We start from the raw sequence: 16,764 nt of genomic DNA, 5'->3' as shown, positions 1-16,764 counted from the left end.
ACACTCCCTGGATGCCAATTTCCAATAGGTCAAGGAACAAATGCCACTCTTTTAAAATTGGCCTGCGCCACCATAAGGTCCACTTTTGCCAAACTCATTTTTGGATCATGCATGCAATCATGTCACATTGCCGTTAAAGGCCAAAGAAGACATGGCACCCTTTTCACATTTAGCGCCACCAGGACCTAACTTAACTGGTGGAGACCTGTCCTCGGAAGAGCACTGCTTCTAGTTGTAACTTATTTAGATCAGCAATATGGTATAATATTACTGTTTGGCAGAGTAATACCTTATACTACTCGTTACTGGGTAAAATAATAATATTACAGTAACTTGTGAGAAGTTGTGACTGTCCTAGATCTGACTAGACTGGATCTGAACGATCTGAATTTCATCAGCTTGAAGACCATCTGCTGTTGCTCTTGTACTAAGACAGAGATGTGTTCACCGTTTTCAGGTCCAGTCTGTGTATTACCGGCATGACGAGGATCGCTCTTCTTGTGTAAGCTCACAAAACGTATCAATTCTGCGTGCTTTCACCTATGAATCTTTGCATCAGTGTAAATAGGCAAACATTTGGTGAAAATAGCCTAAACAATATCTAAGTACGAGTCGCTAAAGATAAAAGGCTATAGGTTGATAGCGTCCATGCTGTGGTGTGTGTGTGTGTGTGTTTACCTTCCTCTCCTTTCTTTGTATTGTTTTTCCTTCCCAATCCATATTGGCCGATACCCCTACCGATCCGATACAGTCCTTAAAGCAATAAATAAATATATATTATAATTTTTACAGCTGTATACTAACCAATATGACCAGAGGACACTCACTTTCCCATAATCTGACCCCTAACCCTCCCTTATTTCAACAAAATGCTCTTATTTTGAAGTCCACCGACCAGAGGTCAATGGTTTACGTTCTTCTGACTTGACACGTGCCAAGCTTTGACCGGCAAACTCAACCACCCCATTCGAACGATATCAACGCACTGAATGGGAATTTGTCACGTTGTTTCAGACCATTGAATGGTGCAGTAGCCGAGATACTGAGCTAGCTTGTTGTCACACCATTGATTGGGAGAAAAAGTAGCCACGCCATATAAAGTATAGTTATTGACCAACCCACTGAATGATGACAAAAACCAACTTCCATCAACACATTGAATGGTGACAACGAGTTGCTGGTAGCTCAGTAGCTTGGCTACTGCAGCATTCAATCGTCTGAAAAGACATGACAAACTCCAATTCAGTGCATTGATAGTAGGGGTGTAACGATACATTTTAACAATGGTACGATACGCATCACGATATATGGTTAACGATACGATACATGGACAATTTTGGTTCATTCATGGCAATACGATATGATTAGATTCGATGCTTTAAAAGATATGGTAACTATTTGGCAAAGAAATGAAATCTCTAAAACGTTTAAAAAATCCATTATTATGGAAGTAAACGCTGTGATTATCTAGCAAATACATGGACATTATATTTCACATATGGACAAATCCACCTTGACATGAACACAGATTTATCGATTGACCAAGAGTAGCTACTGTAGCCTATATGGAGTGGAAAACTAATTAGACCCATCTTTTCCATTTTCCCTCTTAAAATTGCCAAATACAAGGCACGAATACTTAGTTTCCAATACAATCAATTATTTGCATTGCAAAACGATTTGATACTGATTACTGCATTTTAAAATGATACGATACGAAGGCCAAAACAGTACGATATTTTGCTTTTGCAAATGATATAGTAGATCGTTGCAAATTAAAATTTGCTCACCGCCGTCGTAGTCATCGTAATCCTCCCGGAAGTAATCTTCCTCCGCGTCATCGATCTGCTTCCATGGAAACTCCTGCCATGGATACAACTCCTCTGTCTCACACTCCATGACCAGGGAGTCAGGGTCAATGTTTCTGCACGCATGCACACGCACGCACACACACAGATAACCTTTAGAACACAGATGGTGACTTTGTATCTTGATACCATGAGTTATTTGTTTTCCTCATATTTTCTCAGAATTTAGTCATACACACACACACACACACACACACACACACACACACACACACACACACACACACACACACACACACACACACACACACACACACACACACACACACACCAGTGTTGTTTTTGACAGAACATTTTGATTTAGTTTTAGTCATTGTCTTTTGAATAAAATGTCATTCAGTTTTAGTCATAATTTAGTCACCTGAAAAGTATTAGTTTTAGTCAAAATTAGTAGACTAAATGTCATATGATTTTAGCCGACTAAATCTACAGTTGATTTAGTCAACTAAAATGTATTTTGGCAAGCCTTGATGACATCGTAATTAGGGATGTCCCGATACCACTTTTTTGCTGACCGAGTACGAGTACAAGTACTTCATTGTGAGTACTCGCCGATACCGAGTACCGATACGAGTACAATTAATAATACAAAACAATGTGTTGTCATCCTCACAAATCTTAAAATTAGGGATGTTCCTAGCGACCGACTAATTTCACTGACATGTACACGACAATTTTGAAACCTATTGGGATAACCGAAAATTAATTGATGCATTTATTTATTGACATTAACAAGCAGAAAATAGCCAAAATCTAGCACATTTCAATCTATTAGGCTAAACCTCATTTGAAAAAGATATCAAGAGTATATGAAAGCCTTTTAATAATGTTTATACTATTGGAATCTGCTCCAAAATAATTGATTACATCACCAGTGAAAGACGTAAAACTAGGGCAAGTAGCCTACCAATTAACTCCCCAGCACAGCGCACAGCAGCGCAGCTGGACTGACAGGACTCCTCGTTAAGCGACATCTCTCATCTCGCTCATCTCTCATCACTGTTAGGCCTACTTTAAACCATTATTTATGGCATTCGCAGCCAACTTATGACTGAGACTACTTTCTCCATGTTCTCAAAATCTCACTCAAAATGGATTATTCTTCAGATGAGCGGATCACACTGATGCAACAGGCTCGAGCCGAGCTGCCGAGGTAATGAGTGAGTGATTCACATCCAGTCGCCTTTTTTGGATTTGAATTCTCCATCTAAGGCAAAGCACTCAGACAAACTTTGCATCGTAGCAAGTTTTAAGATTAATGAATGATGAATGATGCTGCTAAATCACTCAATGTAGGCCTACTCATGTTGAAGCTGCAGAAAGACAGACAGACAGCCTGCTGCCGCTGAATGCCAGCGTTCACTCCGCTCAGCGTGCACCAAGGGTGTCGCACCAAATTCTGGGCCCTGGGTACAAGGATTCACTGCTGGCCCCCCATGAATGTTCTTCATGGGGTATTTAAAAAATAGCAGATCTGCAAGCTTGCAGTGCGGCACTGTGAGCTTGCATATCTGCTATTTTTCAATAGCAAAAGTATAAAATAATTAAGGCCCTGGCTTTCACCTTGAGCCCCAGTAACCCAGTCCCACTTTTCTCCCCCTTGTGACGCCCCTGTTCGGTATCGGCCGCTGCCGGCAGAAATATCGGGCGAGTACGAGTACAGCAAAATAGGGTTGTATCGGCGCGAGTACCGATACCGCGAGTACCGATACCGCATCCCTAATCGTAATGACTGATTTTACACTTGGTTGCATGCTGAAAATAGCCGATCTACAAGCTCACTTGAGACAAGTGAGCTTGACGCGTCGCGCTGTGAGCTTGTAGATCTGCTATTTTCAGCACGCAACACCTGAGAGCAACCAAACAGTCGACAAACATTTTTCGTCATAGTTTTAGTCGACAAAATCAACACACACAAACCTGTAACGGTCCCTCCCATTGGGGCGGTCCTTCCTGTATCCGCCTGTCAACTGGGCGGAGCCTCCAGCTGAGCAGTGAGATGACTCCGTCTCCATGGCAGCAGTGGTCGTCACCTCCTGTCCATTGGTGGACTTCTCATTCCTGTGCTGCTGCAAGGTAAATGATAAAGAAGGTAGTATCAGCACCTTAGGGGTCGTGGACCCCTAGGGTCGTGGGGTCGTGGACCCCCTGTTGAAGACCTCTGCTTTAGAAACCATTTTTGTGCAAATCATTGAATATATTTATATATATATTTAAGTCCCGGAGAAGACGAACTGTGATTGGCCTGTACAGTCACTTTGATTGGCAGTTGTGGCGAATGCTCACCTCATCATTTATGAGATTGTGGTGGCTTCTGTGGGACAACAAAGGCATTGGTGTGTTTCTAATGACAACTAGTAACACATTCATGAAAAAGAAAATCACTTTTGACCGCAAAACAAATAGTGTAAAAGCGATAGGCTTATAGGCTCCACTCTATGCTATGAGGGCGGCTGGGTTCTGCTGGGGTAACTGGACAACAGGGGCATTTCTGCCTCTGCATAGACCCCATGGACAGTCATTTTGGATCAATGTAAGTAGAAAAATTAGCCTATAGTGTGTGCCAGCGGCTACGTCATTGTAGTCCTTAGCGGCCATCTTTTGGGACAAAACACAGGTGTTTCAATTGTTTGATTGCATAGAACTAATGCTTTACTCCAATCAGAACACCTGTGCAAGGCTGTGTTTACCCAAGAAATGGCCGCTCTTAGAACTACATTTGGCACACCCTATAGATGTTATTTAGGGCAGAGTTGTCCTTAAGTTGTTGCCTTACTGTGTTGCCAGCATCAGTGTTGAGCTCTTTGTGGTTGGAGTACTGGATGAGGACGGGGACGTTACGGACGTGAGGTTTCACTGTGTCAGTGGTGTAATAGTTCACCATGGTGATGGCACCCTCCTCTGTACCCATCTCCAGAAATACCTTGGGTGGGGGAAAAACAGATGAGATGAAAGAAGCACAAATAAAACCATTTCCCTTCATGGTTTGCTTTCCTTGAAGCTGTGGTGACAGACAAAAACATGCTAAATCAGGCTATCTGTTTGGCTAATATTGTTGATGACGTCACGCAGCGCCTCTACTGTACTAACTGTATCTACTGTCTGTTGCCGGAGAGAGCTGACTGCAGTACAGTGAGAATGCGAATTGTGATAACAAAAATTAAAACTAGCATTTAGAGGTGTAAAAAATGATAAAGATTCCGCAACTTCATGGCATATGTACAGCTAAAAATGTACATGTGTGTGTGTGTGTGTGTGTGGCTTGTCTTACCTGATTCTTTCCCTTGAGTGTAAGGATCTTGGTGACCTTGCCAAAGGGCTGCACCAGGGCTTTGATCTCCGTCTCCGAGGCGTCGTTGGGCAGCTCACTGATGAGTAGGACACGAGACGGAGGGGCCTCCTCCACCCGCAGCTTTTTACTGGCACCGTCGTTGGAGGTTGCATCTGCAAGCAGTGCAATCATCACACATCACTAGCATTCTTTAAGACAGGAACTCTATTCTGTTTTAAGCCTCATATTCTGTCGCATTGCGGTGTCGCTTGATTTTCTCAGATTAGATTGTCCACATTCGGCTATAGCCTACTTGAACATTTGTGAATGTATACATTTAGGCAGTCTATGCTCTATGGTGTGTTTCTATTACTTGTCTTCTTTGTAGATTTCAGTGAATAGGCTTTATTATTGTTATTTGTCATAGCTGCCCTGGGAAATTTTTGTTTACAGAATGTGCAATGTGCATGTTCCACTGTTCAAAGATATATTAGTTTGACAACTAACAAGAATATATTAGTTTGACAACTATCAAGATTTCATGATCATGACAGCCTAGGTATTCATGCAAGGCAGCCCCCCCCCTCCCTCCCTCCATTCAGAGTTGGTCGGAAAGGAACTCACCACTCAAACTGCTCATGCCAGAGTCGGGAAGCTCATCTGATCCTATCTGCAATGAAAAAAAGACAAGAGACCCGGTTGTGAAGTGAGATGACAAGTGCCCTCCCACCTAGTTAACCTTGCAGCTGCAAACAACTTCATTAGAGACGGCCAGAAAGCATGCTAAGTTCACTGTACTACATTTCTGGTGTGAAATGGCACAAGGGACCCGCACAAAAAGACCACCCTAAAAGTCGGTGTGCGCTCTACGTGCGCAGAAGTGCCCTTTTGCGAGGTTGGAGCAGTGAGCACCTGCCGGCTCAGTACTCTCAGCACGCCCCTGCAGAATATATACATTTAATATATACAATTAAAGGAGCAATACTCGGAGCAACTCACCGCTTGGGTGACTTGTCTTTTCATCTTCTCACTCAGGATTTCCTCAAACGTAAGCGAGACTCCTAAGCTCTCTGCCTAGAAGAGGAGGACAATAAAGTTGTTTCCTCACAACAATATTTATTTTGTTGTGACTTGGGGCTGCTCCCCAGGCCAGTGTAATAACTGGATGTAAACTGAGACCTTCGGTCGCTAGGTTTCTGTTGAAGCATGAACTGGCACACATTCACAATGAAGACAACTATTCTACTCAGTCAGTTCAGTAATGATATGGGTTATTGTGGAACATCTTCCCTCCATTAGCATAAGACGTGCAACGTACATAAAAAGTAGGAACTAAAAATTCCAAAAAGGTAGCAAATCCAAAACTTTAAATCAGTAGAGGTCAAAGTACTCACTCATGTACAAACTTTCTGGTGTGAAATTGCTGTAACCTAACTGTAGGCCTAAGGGGCCCTAAAACAGCAGTTTTTTGGAGGGGGAAGAAATCTAGATTTTGGTGCTCTGCCTCACTCCTTCCAAAAAGTTTTTAAAAATAAACTACAGTGCTCTTCCGAGATTAGTTTTGCGAAGGCCAATGTGAAAAGGGTGGCATTTGTTCTTTGACCTAGTGTGAATGTGCGTGCAGATTTTCTGGGAATTCACAAGCTGCGTTTATGATTTGAGGCATTTTGTTCAAAATTTACCAATCCTGCAAACTTTGGAAGCCAATGATAGCCAATGTTGATCACTAGCCTCGTACCCGCCCTCTTCCGGAAACCAATGGAAGTTGGTCGTTTACTAGGCTAGTCGATCACCTGACTGTAGAGATATACTGTCTACCGATTTGCTTGATTTATGGATAAAAACTATAGATGCCTTAATGGTCCACGTCACATTGATATAAACCAGTATGCGCACGCCGGTTGGCACCAAATGAACCCCACCGTTCATAGGATGCAATGGATGGCACTCGTGTTTAAAAATGCATTCCATCAAACTTTCAGATGCCGTTTTTCTCCCAGTGTGGAGGAAGAATGCGTAGGATTTTTACTGTAAATTCTCACTCTTGAAATATATAATCCTTAGTTTCTGTTGATTGTAAACAATAATAGCGATTCAAAACAGTTGTCCTTCAAACCCCACCTCTATTCACCGTCATCAGAACAGAGGGAGCGCTCCTCTTGATCACCCACCCGATCCACTGGATCACAAGCGTCTACAGCTCACCCAGCTGCAGTCCATGAAGCCTAATTTATGCTCCGTCCTGCGACGGTGTCGCGCGCAGACCTCCAAGCTCAGAAGGGTTGCATTGGTGACGCGATGTGAGTTTGTATATCAGCTACTCTTGACGCGGAACACCGTTGCGCAATGAAGTATATATGTCTCGATAAGGGCGCTCCCATGGGAGCACCTCACTAGCACACAAGAGGAGGTTGAATAACCAGTGCTCCCCAAAACAACAGGTTTGGGGATCTGTTGGGAATTGATTACATGATACAGTCAGCTGTGCATTCAGTCTCAATGTTTGTAAACAAATAATTGGCCTATAGTACTGTCCAAAAATGAGTTTTGCCTTTTAATAGCCCCATATAGAACCTCACCCGTCGCTGCGTACTGTTGTGCTCCGAGATGAGGTCCTAGAAACATGGCTGCTGGAATCGGGCGACAGCCTCCAAATCACAGTTGGGAAACACACAAAACGAAATGTTGTCTAAAAAGTAACGGTAGTTCCGAGCTCCCAGACTGTAAAAACCTCACATCGGTACATAAAACATGAACTGCGGCATGAAACAACCCCTTAAAATCGCTAGTTTTGTCAGCCGGTAATGTTTACAAGCCTGGAAGTTGCAGCTGGAATGGTAGCATTAGCGGCCCCTCTGGTCGAATGTCTGTTCGAATGCAGCGACGGTTGGGGCTACGTTTGACCAGAGAGGCCGCTAATGCTGCCATTCCGGCTGCAACTTCCAGGCTTGTAAACATTACCGGCTGACAAAACTAGCGATTTTAAGGGGTTGTTTCATGCCGCAGTTCATGTTTTATGTACCGATGTGAGATTTTTACAGTCTGGGAGCTCGGAACTACCGTTACTTTTTAGACAAAATTTCGTTTTGTGTGTTTCCCAACTGTGATTTGGAGGCTGTCGCCCGATTCCAGCGGCCATGTTTCTAGGACCTCATCTCGGAGCACAACAGTACGCAGCGACGGGTGAGGTTCTATATGGGGCTAGCCTTTTAACTGTGATTATATTACAATATAAATTTGTATTACTAACTATCCTAATTATAAATTAATACACTATAACGGAATATAACTGTTTATATAATAATATAATATACTATAAAGTATTAATGTATTACTGTGATAACTATAATACAGTATAATAGATTATAATAGTGGTTATAACTAGTTGCGCTGTCCCCATATATTTTTAGGGGAAATCCTGTTTTTCCGACGTAGCGATAAGGCGAAGTGTACTAATAGGGGCAAATGTACTAAGGGGGTCTCCTACCGTACTGATAGGGCGACATGCAAATTTCCATTAATTTCCGTTCAACACACATCACATCATTCAAGTAAATCCTGTCTTTTATACTTCTTCATCGTAGCGTGTTCTGTGACAAAAGTGTCTGACAAGTGTCTGATCTACAAGCTCACATCGCCTCGCAATGGCTCGCATCCATGACACGTTGTGAGCTTGTAGATCTGCTATTTTCCAGGCACAGAAACTTGCAGAATGAATGAGCGAGTCACTGTGTCAGATGTCCAGCGCAGCGCAGCGCTGCGCAGCACAGCGCACGTTATTATTTTTATTATTTAATAATCAACATAGCCTACAATTGAAACTCTTTCACAAGCCACAGTGTGGCTTAATATTCACATTAAGGGTAACAAGCAGGCACGCTGCATCACTGCACATTATTAGAACAAGTTTGCTAGTGAGTGTAAATCAGTGGCTTCCTTAAAGGGGTACTGTCACCTAAAGGTGTTGAGGGGCTGTAGCAACTCATAATGTAATAACGGCTCATAATGTAATAAGGGCTCATAATGTAATAAGAAAAATGTAATAAAAACTCATAATGTAATAATCAGCTCATAATGTAATAAAAAAATGAGCGCATAACGTAATAATGGATTTTTCAATAATGTAATAATGTAATAATGTGTTACATTAAGAACCTCCACATAGGAGGCTCATAATGTAATAAAACTTCATAATGTAATAATGTATTTTTTATTACATTATGAGCTGATTATTACATTATGAGCTTTTATTACATTTTAATTATTACATTATGCGCTTGTTTTTATTACATTATGAGCTGATTATTACATTATGAGTTTTTATTACATTATGAGCCCTCATTACATTAGGAGTTGCTTGCTACACACCTTGCCAACTTTGTTGATGAAGAATGGAGCAACTATCTGCTAAACATGCAGCAAATTAATACATATGGGGATCATTTAGCTGTACAAAGAGCATCCACAATGTTCAACATAGGAGTTCGTGATTGTATCGGCACTGGGTGTTGATGCAACATCGATAATATCCCCATGTGGTCAGTATGACAGTCTGCCATTGCTAGTTCCGGGCCACTTTGCCGAAGGTCATGGGGATCATTATGTAAGCCTTGATGGACCTGTCACACACTTGATTCAAAGAGTCCAGGAAGCAGAGGATGGCGCACACTTCGATATGTCCCTCACTTTGGCCCTAAGTCTAGCCTTCAGCCCTGACTCGGTACCTCACTCTGGCCCTGACTCGGTCCCTCACTCTGAGTCTGGCCCTAAATCTGGCCCTCACTCTCGCCGTAAGGCCCTCACTCTGGCCCTGACCCGATACCTCACTCTGGCCCTAAGTCTGGACAGATCGAAGTGGTGCGCTCTTTGAATCAAGTGTGTGACTGGTCCATCAAGGCTTACATAATGGTCCCCATGACCTTCGGCAGGAGTTGACACTAAGGTCTAATAGGCACTTGCCCGTCGGGCAAGTACAGGTCATGTTCTACTTGCCCAAAGGTCATGTACACTTGCGCAACACTCGTCCATTATAAAATGATAGGTAAGATTTTAATTACCACTCAATTTAACTTGATAGCAATTTTTAATCATACCTCAATACCTCCAAATCCAAATACCTAGGTAGTTATGATTGCTATGGTTTCACACTTTGTATTTTTATATATTTTTTTATGGCCACGTTCAGGTGTTTAGACAGATATCTCGTGTCGTGTTTATAGACGGTCGTGTCCCCTCTCAAATGAGCACTTGCCCGGTTGGGCAACCTGAAAGCAAACTTCACCTGCCCCAAAGTTTTATTTACCGGGGGCAGGTGGGCAAGCCTTAGGGTCGTTTCATACCGTTATAAGGACCCTAACTAATTTCGGTTCGGGAGTGCTCCCCGACCCGAAATTATTTAGGTTCGGGGGGAGTTCATCCATACTTTCTTAACGGCTATAGTGCCGAAGTCGCTTAAATATTGGAGGTCCGTGGCATGACAACGTTTGTGGCCGATGAATGAGCATTGCAGGGCGGATACATATGACTTGCCCTGGCGCTGCACGTTGAATGACTTGAAGTCCAGTGAGTAGCAGGCAGCTCCAGCAGGCAGCAGCACCGGTGACGGGGACACGGGGTCTCTTCCATAGGTCTCTTTCTCTCTCTCTCACTCACTCTCACAAACGTCGAAAACATTTAATCTACAAGCTCACATTATAGACGTGCCGCGGCCGCCTCTCTTGCTGCATGCATCTCATCACGCAGTCACAACTCGTCGTGGACAACACGGAACATTAGCAAAGTTGTGTCTATGCTTTTCTTTTCTCTTTAAAACGGTCGGCGAGTAGCAATAGCAAGACATGCACCAAAGCTGCGTGTGTGTGTGTGTGTGTGTGTGTGTGTGTGTGTGTGTGTGTGTGTGTGTGTGTGTGTGTGTGTCGCGCGCGCGCCTCCCAGTCCACCACTCGTCTCCAGAGCGTGAGGCAGCCGTATGTATCCGCTCTGCGATGCCCAACACACGGCCACACAAGCATTTGGAAGTCGGCGTGTCTCCCTCCCAAACGACCGCTGTTTCCTTGGATTTACAGCCGAGAATATGCACTTGAAGCTGGGCTGAATGAATTAGAATACACCGCTGAGTACCGAAATTAAGTCGGGAGGTCACAACATTTCGTCAGCACCGTAGAGCCGAATTTAGTCGGTTGACGCCCCCCCGAACCGGGAGATGCGAACCATATTTGGGTTCGCCTACTGCCGAACCGAACTTTGTTAGGCTCCTTATAACGGTATGGATCGACCCTTAGTGTCAATGCCTGTTCGGCAAATAGTGGGAGAAATATGTGAAAAAGGTGTTCACTTCAGGCAGAAAGCTTGAAAATTTGCACCTAGGGGTATTTTTGTGCGCTGAATTAAAAAATGTACGGTCCCAAGCACTTTTCTCAAATTCACTTTTCTCTAATTCACTTACCATACAGGGAAAAAAGACCCCCCAAAAATCTTCTTTAAGTAGCATGTGAGGGGTCTATCTAGGGGGTTTTCATGATTCTGAATCCATTCCAAGCATTTGTTTTGCACAAAAAACATTCCTTGGGCAAGAAATGGACCTTATGGTTTAGTGATGAGTCATCACTTTTACAGTTGTGTAGGGTCCATTTTTAGTATATTAGAGCCACCAGATCCCATGGGAAAAGTGCTTGGGACCGTCAATTTTTGAATTCGGCGCACAAAAATACCTCTAGGTGCAAATTTTCACGCTTTCTGCCGGAAGTGAACACATTAGCCTATTTTTGTTACATATTTCTCCCACTAAAAGTGGCCCAGAACTAGCAATGGCAGACTGTCGTCATACTGACCACATGGGGATATTATCGATGTTGCATCAACACCCAATGTCGATACAATCACATTCACAAACTGTATGTTGAAAATTGTGGATGCTCTTTGTACAGTTAAATGATCCCCATATATATTCATTTGCTGCATGTTTAGCAGATAGTTGCTCCATTCTTTTTTTTTTTTTAAGATTTGTTTTTGGGCTTTTTTATGCCTTTATTTGATAGGACAGTAGACTGACAGGAAATGGGGAGAGAGATGGGGAATGACATGTGGCAAAGGTCGTCCGGATCGGGAATCGAACCGGTGACGCCAGCAGGCATCATAGCCTAGTATGTGGTATGCGCCTTGACCACTAGGCCAGCGGGCGCTCCCAGTTGCTCCATTCTTCATCAACAAAGTTGGCAGGGTGTGTAGCAACTCATAATGTAATAGGGGCTTATAATGTAATAAAAACATGTAATAAAAACTCATAATGTAATAATCAGCTCATAATGTAATAAAAAAACAAGCACATAATGTAATAATTAAAATGTAATAAAAGCTCATAATGTAATAATCAGCTCATAATGTAATACAAATACGTTATTACATTATGACGTTTTATTACATTATGAGCCTCCTATGTGGAAGTTCTTAATGTAACACATTATTACATTATTACATTATTGAAAAATCCATTATTACGTTATGCGCTCGTTTTTTTATTACATTATGAGCTGATTATTACATTATGAGTTTTTATTACATTTTTCTTATTACATTATGAGCCCTTATTACATTATGAGCCGTTATTACATTATGAGTTGCTACAGGGGCAGATTACACTGTGACATGAGCTTCTCTGAAAACGGTCTGAAACAGTCTGAAGCTCATGTCACTGAGTCTGCCCCTCGCCCCCCAACAACAGCTGACCAGTACATTAAGTAGTCATACAGTCAGGCTATACATTTGATTGGCTTATTGCGCATCCCCACAATGACATCATAAAAATATTAACTTGTTTTTTAAGATGATTCTTAAAGTGACAGTAACCCTTTAGGTGACAGGCTCCCTTTAAAGAAAAAGAAACGAGGTGAAAAAGCGTTGTTACACTTGTATTTCGCCTTATCGCTACGTTGCCAAAACGGGACGGGCCCTATTTTTACAGTCTATGGCTCAGACCTACTCTAGATAGGATACTTTTTGGTACCACATTTGGTACCACTTTCACACCACTCTACCCAGGTCCTTGTAGTGGAAGACCTGGCACAAGTGGGTGGTGTGTGGAGTGGTGTGGTGTTGGGCCATGTCAGTGGAAAAGGGGCTTAGTCTCCCCATGCCTTCGGCCTGGCGGAGACAATAAATCAAATATTGCCATGGCAACGTGCATACCAAAAAGCCAAGGAAGCAGGCAAATAAACATGGCCGTGGCTGCATGTCAGTGGGTGTGTGAGCATGTGAGGGGAGCTCTTGTTGATACACAACAAAAGGTTAAATCCCACAAGGCATGAGACATGGAGGCGCAGGACTCCTGCAGGAGAAATGAACAATTATAAAAGAGGTCTCCTGCAATGCAAAATGCACTGGTAGGCATATGACAAAACCATTATTAGTTGGTAAATAAAATGACTTGCTGACGCTGTGTTTATTTCATTTAACAGATTTAACACCAATGAGTGAAGAACCGAGCAATGAAAACAAAACAACCAAAGATAGTAAAAATGCTGCTGCTGCTCACTGAGACCTCGGCCGTACCCGTCTCCAGACGGTCTGGCAGGCATGACAAAAACATTATTAGTTGGTAAATAAAACAACGACTCACCGTGTTTATTTCATTAAACACCAATGCATGCAGAGTTGTGTTGGACTGTGTTGTTACTAGGAGTCGGCATGCAAGGAAGGTTAGGCAGGAAGGGACAACACCCGGAAGTTGGCACACCATGGGACCCCGCCTGGATGCCCGCCGCCATGACACTTTTGGGTGGCGGAAGCTATAGCTCTATGGGCGGAAGTGACGAAGTGCTCATAGACGCTAATGTTATTTTGGGTGGCACTTCCGCCACCCAAAGTGTCATGGCGGCGTCCCATGCAGCCTAAAATGACGTTGGTGACTCTTCTTGCTGAGACCTTCTTTGTCGGCATGCAGGAAGTGGAACGGACGGAGAGCCATGAAAAGGGACCTCCGTATCCGTCCACATCATCATTGGTCGAAATCGAACGTCAATCATTTTGTAGCGCCGTCCCTATTGGATGTCGTAGTGTGGGAAGGCGGGCTGTAGGGAGCTTTAACTTCAAACATGTTATTGTTTAATAACACGTGAATAACAGTGAAGTATTGACCACTTCAATCAATGTTGTTTGATTTAATCAATCAGGCTAGCCCTCGTCACGAAAGGGGACCGCCCACTTGTCCTTTTCAGAAGCGTAGCGACTCTGAGGCTGTCTTGAGAGATTAGATTGAATAGTTTAGTAGTTTGCAAAAAAGGGGGGAAAAAAGGATAGTACAGTTCAATATAGCATAATTTTTCAGAGTTGTTTCAAAGTAGGGGGATGATAATTAGACTTATCCTAGATAAAGTACTATGTTCTATCCGTCTGTCTTTCAATGTTATATGAGATACTTAAAGTGTGGTTCCTGTGGAAATAAGCCTCGGCTTTCTAGGATCTCCTTTTAGTTGACCTTGTACCAGTGATTTGTACTGTCATGAAACTGTACTTTTTTCTATTGCAAACTTCTAATAAATTCTTCAATCAATCAATCAAAGACCATATCTATTTAGACGAATACATGAAAGGTCGACCTTTTTCAAACTCACCCTTTTTTCAAATAGGAAATCTCACCACAGGGCATAGAAAAGTCACCACAGGGTTAGGAAAAGTCACCCAAGGAAAACCCACCTGGGAAAACTCACCCCAGGACCGCAGAAAACTCACACCAAGACTGCAGAAATCTCACCCAATTTATTTGAGAACGTTAGTTAATAGTTACTTTGCAGAAATACATTATAATATTAAAAAACCTGCATTAAACACTTTGTCCCTATTTTATACCTAGGCTATTTGAAAATAGTCGATCTACAAGCTCACAGAGTGTCCATGCCACGCGTTGTGAACGGTACGTTATTTTCAAATATTTTGTAGTACTTCTGGCCCTTTGAGTACATTTTAATGCCAACACTTCATCTTTACTGTGTGTGTGTGTGTGTGTGTGTGTGTGTGTGTGTGTGTGTGTGTGTGTGTGTTGTGTGTGTGTGTGTGTGTGTGTGTGTGTGTGTGTGTGTGTGTGTGTGTGTGTGTGTGTGTCCGTTTTTACTGAGAATATGAGGGACAGAATAGATTTTTTTGAATATGCTGGTGATTCGAGTTATCTTCCATGCATTCCCTCTGTATCTGAATATGAAATGACGAGTGTGCACTGTGCAGTGTGAAGAATGAGAGGATGAGAGGACAAAATATGAACTGCCAACAATCATTGTAATTATAATAATTAGTGGACGTTTCATGATGAGACAGAATCACAGTGGCTGTTATATAATCTTCTAGACTGGAGTGAAATTTCAAGGTTCCTAGACTGGGGGTGAGATTTCCAAATTTCAAGTGAAATTTCGAGGTTGGGATTTCCTAGACGGGGGGTGAGATTTCCAAATTTCGAGGTCGGGATTTCCCAGACTGGAGGTCGTCATTTCCCGAGTGGGTTTTCCGCAATTGAGGTCGACTATGAAAAAGGTCGGCTTTTCCTGTTGACCGTATGAGTCACCAGAAAAAATAATGGGTGTTTTTAATGAATCTAACTTTAAAATGAAGTTTGAAGTTACAATAGGGGGGTGTGTGTGGGGAGAGGCCCTGAGCCTGGAGGGCCTGGTAACATTTACATCAAATATCTCAATATTGAATCAAGCAAATTAAAAACTGTTCAGTTATATATATATATATATATCTTTTTAGATTGTCAAGTATAGCCTAATCATAATACCTGATGTTTTAGGGGGGACAAAATCACGGTACCCCATCTTCATTTATTGTGATCATCTAAAACGGTAAGTGGAAGCTTTAACAAGAATCATTTCACCAACTCTTTTACACCTGTATACTTGTGATGTGACAATTAAGTTCAAGAAGTTATATTAGTTGTTCATTTTTGTACTTCAATTTAGACAATGGACTAAAATGTCCAGAATGTCTTTTGAGCGGGTTAAAGTTCTACCACTATGAACATCAACCTTGGTCCAGTTATCAAAGTTCTACCACTATGAACATCAACCTTGGTCCAGTTATCAAAGTTCTACCACTATGAACATCAACCTTGGTCCAGTTATCAAAGTTCGGGCAACTGCTGGCCAAGTCCAAAATCACCCACTGTATATTTTATGTGAGGAGAAGAGGATTGAAGAGAATATTGGTTGGGAGGAGAGGAGGGGAGGGACAGCGAGTGCATTTTCCGGCAGTGGCAGCTGCCGCGGCATTGCCAGAAGTGCCGACAACAGCCGCAGACAGCAATGAATCCTTTGCCGTGGCAATTGCCGCGGCATAGGAATCATTGCCGCGGCTGTTGCCGGCACTTCTGCCGGCCCCGCGGCAGGTGCCGGAAAGTGTATTGGCTCTTTCTGGAGGAGGGGGAGAGAAAAATATTGCAATAAATGTTTCCCTTCTAAATGAGTGGCCTGAAACAAACTTGTAGAACATAACTGAAGAATGATAGAGGATGGTGTGAACAAGACAAAGCCCAGGATGTCACAACGCTACAGGTGGTCAGCATGTCCCCGTTGCTTCCATGGTTCAATTCACCAAGTTGAAGTTAATGGCCTCCGATGTCCGCCTTTCATCATTAGGTAA

The 16,764-nt window shown here is 42.7% G+C and overlaps 1 protein-coding gene across 1 annotated transcript in view; it reads right to left on the bottom strand.

Moving 5' to 3' along the window:
- The window catches only part of LOC308300257 (uncharacterized protein), a gene marked incomplete at its 5' end in the record, with an annotated part of 45,884 nt that extends 38,525 nt beyond the window's left edge, over nt 1-7,359 (bottom strand). The window contains 7 exons of the mRNA XM_080744077.1: nt 1,791-1,924; nt 3,789-3,937; nt 4,645-4,791; nt 5,140-5,312; nt 5,764-5,809; nt 6,139-6,213; nt 7,345-7,359. Coding sequence (XP_080600203.1) covers nt 1,791-1,924; nt 3,789-3,937; nt 4,645-4,791; nt 5,140-5,312; nt 5,764-5,809; nt 6,139-6,213; nt 7,345-7,359 — 739 coding nt within the window. The remainder of the gene's footprint in view (nt 1-1,790; nt 1,925-3,788; nt 3,938-4,644; nt 4,792-5,139; nt 5,313-5,763; nt 5,810-6,138; nt 6,214-7,344) is intronic.
- Between the last annotated feature and the right edge of the window lie 9,405 nt (nt 7,360-16,764).

Source organism: Nannobrachium achirus (assembly GCF_963921795.1).
Source record: "Nannobrachium achirus genome assembly, chromosome: 2".
NCBI classification, from domain to species: domain Eukaryota; kingdom Metazoa; phylum Chordata; class Actinopteri; order Myctophiformes; family Myctophidae; genus Nannobrachium; species Nannobrachium achirus.
Note: the sequence above shows the minus strand (reverse complement) of the source record. Positions and strands in the feature narration are given on the sequence as shown.